Raw genomic sequence first — 3,816 nt, 5'->3', positions numbered from 1 at the left:
TCACGGGCATCCCTTTAAATGGTCCTCTAGGACTGCCAAGTATCGTACTTTCACTATTGTACTAGTATTCAGCAGTAATGGCAACACATAGATTACTCTACTACATTTGAAATATAGCTGCATTTCATCTTGCACATATATTTCTTTATCACTGGACCAAGTACTAACCTTAATCCACCACATTGCTTTCATAAAGTAACCCTAAAAAATAGGCAGCACTTGTGTGTGGTTTGTAACGTTGTCTAGATTTTTTGTGCTTTAGTGTACATTATCTGCTTGGTAAATTGATAGACCACGTAGAAATGCTAGCATTTGTGTGTTGCTGTGTCAGTAGTTTTTTTTTGGGTGGATGGGCGTTTGTATTTTTTTTTATGCCCTTTTATCTGTGCCCTCCCACTGACATCTGTCTCGTGTGCGTTTGCAGGAGAAGACGAGCGCCCTCAGTCTGAGCAATGTGGCAGGGGTTTTCTACATCCTGGTCGGCGGACTTGGTTTGGCCATGCTGGTGGCCTTGATTGAGTTCTGTTACAAGTCCCGAGCCGAGGCGAAACGAATGAAGGTGGCAAAGAATGCACAGAGTATTAACCCAACTTCCTCGCAGAATTCACAGAATTTTGCAACTTATAAGGAAGGTTACAACGTATATGGGATCGAAAGTGTAAAAATTTAGGGGGTAGGAACGAGGTCTTCATATAAATTCCCCCCAATGCACGCTTTTGGCTTCATCTGTCCCATCCTTGAATGTTGAATGTGGAGGTTGGCCAAATCAGATTGTGTTATGATTTGGTAATGAGAGAGAGACGACCCTGTTTTTAGAGTTTTTACAGTGTTTTGGTTCATTTTAAGTTTCCTTACTGTTTAACATCATGATCATGTATGACTGTTGATGGCCATGCTCATTAACCTATGTGTCCCAGTGACACATTAAGCGATACTGCTTGTGATAATCATGCATATCAAGCTGTACATGGGCATTTGCATCCAGCATTTTGCTATATCCATGGAAATCATATTTTGTTTACGTTTGCATTCTCATCTTTCTACATTTAAAATCTTAAGTTTACTAGGTTGGAGGGGATGTCTGGAATTAACCTGGTTTCCTTGTGTTTGTATGTTTGTGTGCTGGAATACGTGTGTGTGTGTATGGTTATGTTGGTCGGGTGTGTGTGTGTGTTTGTGTGCGTGTGCTTGTGTGTGTATGTTAGGTGACCTTCACGGATGCAATGAGGAGCAAAGCGAGGCTGTCTGTAACGGGGAGTACTGGGGAGAACGGCCGTGTGATGACTCCAGAGTTTCCAAAAGCAGTGCATGCGGTACCTTACGTTAGACCCGGCATGGGAATGAACGTCAGCTTGACAGATCTCTCCTGATCGATAAGAACCTTTTGAGTGCCTTACAATGGTTTCAATAGAGCGGTTTTCGTCCTTTTCCCCTCGCCCCTCTCTCTTCACGCTTTCTTTCTCTCCATTTTAGTTGAATGGGTCAAGGGGCCTCCCATTATGGTGTCATGAAGACGTTTCCTTCTTCTCGCTCTCTATTTCTCACTAAACAAAAGACGATCCCTCTCGATGGAATTTCACCTTGGAATTACAAAGGAAGGCCTTTTTTTTCTAACCCGGTGACATCATTTCCTATCTCTGAGTATGTTGGAGATATAGGAAGCATGATTGACTGTAACAGCTGCTCATGGGAGTTCTGTCATCTCAACTGGGGGGGGGGTCATTGTTGAGACAACACGTCTGTTTCTGTAGCCACCACCGCCAACCCCGGGATCCTTCAAGCACACTTGACTTCATCATCGAATTGTGAAATGTCTTCTTTTTTTTGTGAAAATTTAAGAAAAACTATCTGAAAAAATGTTTGTATGTATTTTCACAAAAATGGCTTTTAAATAAAACCGCTTACATACTGGTTGAATATAAACCTATTAATGTGTGAGTATATTGGAAAAAAAATGCTTAACAGCTTGTAGTTCGATATTTTTAAAGCCAAATATGTTGTTTATGGGGTTTGGAATGTTTAAATCATGTAATTTATTACTATTCTAAACTTTCCTATATATCTTATTCTTTAACATTTGGTGTTGATATAAAATACTTAGCAATGCTTGACATTTGAAATCAATCCTTTTCCTATGTTTTTACTTGTTCGAGTGGATGGCACATATGTTTTTGTATGTTATTTGTTTGCTTTAAAGTATTTTGCTGTTTGTATTTCTTTCTGTCAAGGATCAGGATCGCGGCCCACTTTTTAAAGGAAAAAAGCAGTTTACACTCCATGACACTCCACTACTGTGTTATTGCATACGTTTTGCTATGAGAGGAAAATAAACATACGTAATACATGGTCAAAATGGTCGTTTAAAAATGCCAAATAATAAGGGTGCCAAAATGTAGTGCCAGTAGGTATGAATATAGTAGTCTTAATATAATCAGTCACTGTCATCAAGTGAAAGTAGTCAACAGATTTTGTACGTTTTGTTTCTTGGTGTACAGTTTTATGGCTAAGAGTCATATTTCAGCAACTTTTTTTTCTTTTTGTTTTTAAGTTAACTCCACATACTTTGCATTAACCTGAGTGTAAATTAGCATCAGTTGCATGTTGTTACCTGAAATGCATCTAATTTCTTTTTGCCAATGTGCATTTCCATTTTAGTGTGGAAGTTGTGAGACTAAATACTTGAGATGGGAAATAGGAAAGTAGAAATATATGGATATTTTATGACAAGTATGAGTAATATCCACTAAAACATTACATACCCTCCTCAATTTATATTTATATTTTTTTGTCAATTACATGCAGTACTTATACATGAGGGTCATTTGGCGGTGACAGATTTTCAATATCAATTATTCATAGTAGGATATGTTTCAAAGCAAACATGTTACATTTTTGGATAGAGCACACCTTTTTACAGACATGCACCTCTGATTTAGGCACACACGGAAGGTCCAGAAAGACCATTGTTACTTTTGTATTTGAATAACTTGACCTAACATGCGATCACGTCCTCTCACATATGTAAAGGGAGGCACACAATGTACTATTGGTATCACTGTTGCTTTTTTTTGTAATGAACAGTACAACAGTAAGTTATCTTATCACCCTCATCATTGCATATCCAGACTATTCTCACTGACATTTTCTATATGGAATGTGTGCCAACTTGTTTATTGTTGGGATTCTTTCTAAATAAAAAGTGGCTTTCTCTTGTTATCATTCTGTGTGTTGTGTCTTCACTTTACCAACAGTCTTTAGCATATGTATTGGTGTTTTCTAAACCTTGCTTCTGTCAAGACCATCAAAAACAGACAAACATTTTGTTTGTCCAGCAGCATCTCAAATATCTTACCAACCTGCAGAACTTTTCCCCTCCAAAACCCACAAGGGTGAAACCCACAACATATTGTTTAGACTTGGCCTTCTGTTTGAATGGAATCAAACAATATGCCAGCTCAGTGAGCCCACATACTACCGAAGCATTCTCTGAAAGAGTTCATTGCAAAGTTTAAGCATTTGAAATGATCAACAACTTCAGTAATTATGCGTTTTTGTCATTAGATTAAGAGTATATTCATTGAGGATGCCAGAATGTTAATTGCTAAATGACTTTCTGGTACATTTATCATATCCAGGATGAGACATATTTTGTGCAGAGTTCATTATAAGCTTTGTTGCTCTGAATTATTTTCATAAAGATGTATTAAAATTCAGTTGGTGTGCATTGTTTAGCATAATTGGTGTAACTGTGCCTTATTCAAAGTCCGTTGATTAAAAGGGGAACACAGTAACTTCAGCAATTCATTCTCATGATTA

The 3,816-nt window shown here is 37.8% G+C and overlaps 1 protein-coding gene across 5 annotated transcripts in view; it reads left to right on the top strand.

The window, feature by feature from the left end:
* Nucleotides 1-3,216, top strand: part of LOC112256336 (glutamate receptor 2) — a 64,418-nt gene extending 61,202 nt beyond the window's left edge. For 2 of the 5 annotated variants that reach the window (XM_024429510.2, XM_024429509.2), the window contains exons 15-16: nucleotides 425-559; nucleotides 1,206-3,216. In XM_024429510.2, the coding sequence (XP_024285278.1) occupies nucleotides 425-559; nucleotides 1,206-1,370 (300 nt within the window). In that variant the 3' untranslated portion in view covers nucleotides 1,371-3,216. Of the gene's footprint in view, nucleotides 1-424 lie in introns of all 5 variants that reach the window. The other 3 variants (XM_024429513.2, XM_024429514.2, XM_024429511.2) reach the window with 2 other exon arrangements.
* Nucleotides 3,217-3,816: the final 600 nt, after the last annotated feature.

The sequence above is a fragment of the Oncorhynchus tshawytscha genome, linkage group LG08 (genome assembly GCF_018296145.1).
Source record: "Oncorhynchus tshawytscha isolate Ot180627B linkage group LG08, Otsh_v2.0, whole genome shotgun sequence".
NCBI classification, from domain to species: Eukaryota; Metazoa; Chordata; class Actinopteri; order Salmoniformes; family Salmonidae; genus Oncorhynchus; species Oncorhynchus tshawytscha.
The sequence above is the reverse complement of the archived record's forward strand: the minus strand, read 5'-3'. Positions and strand labels throughout refer to the sequence as shown.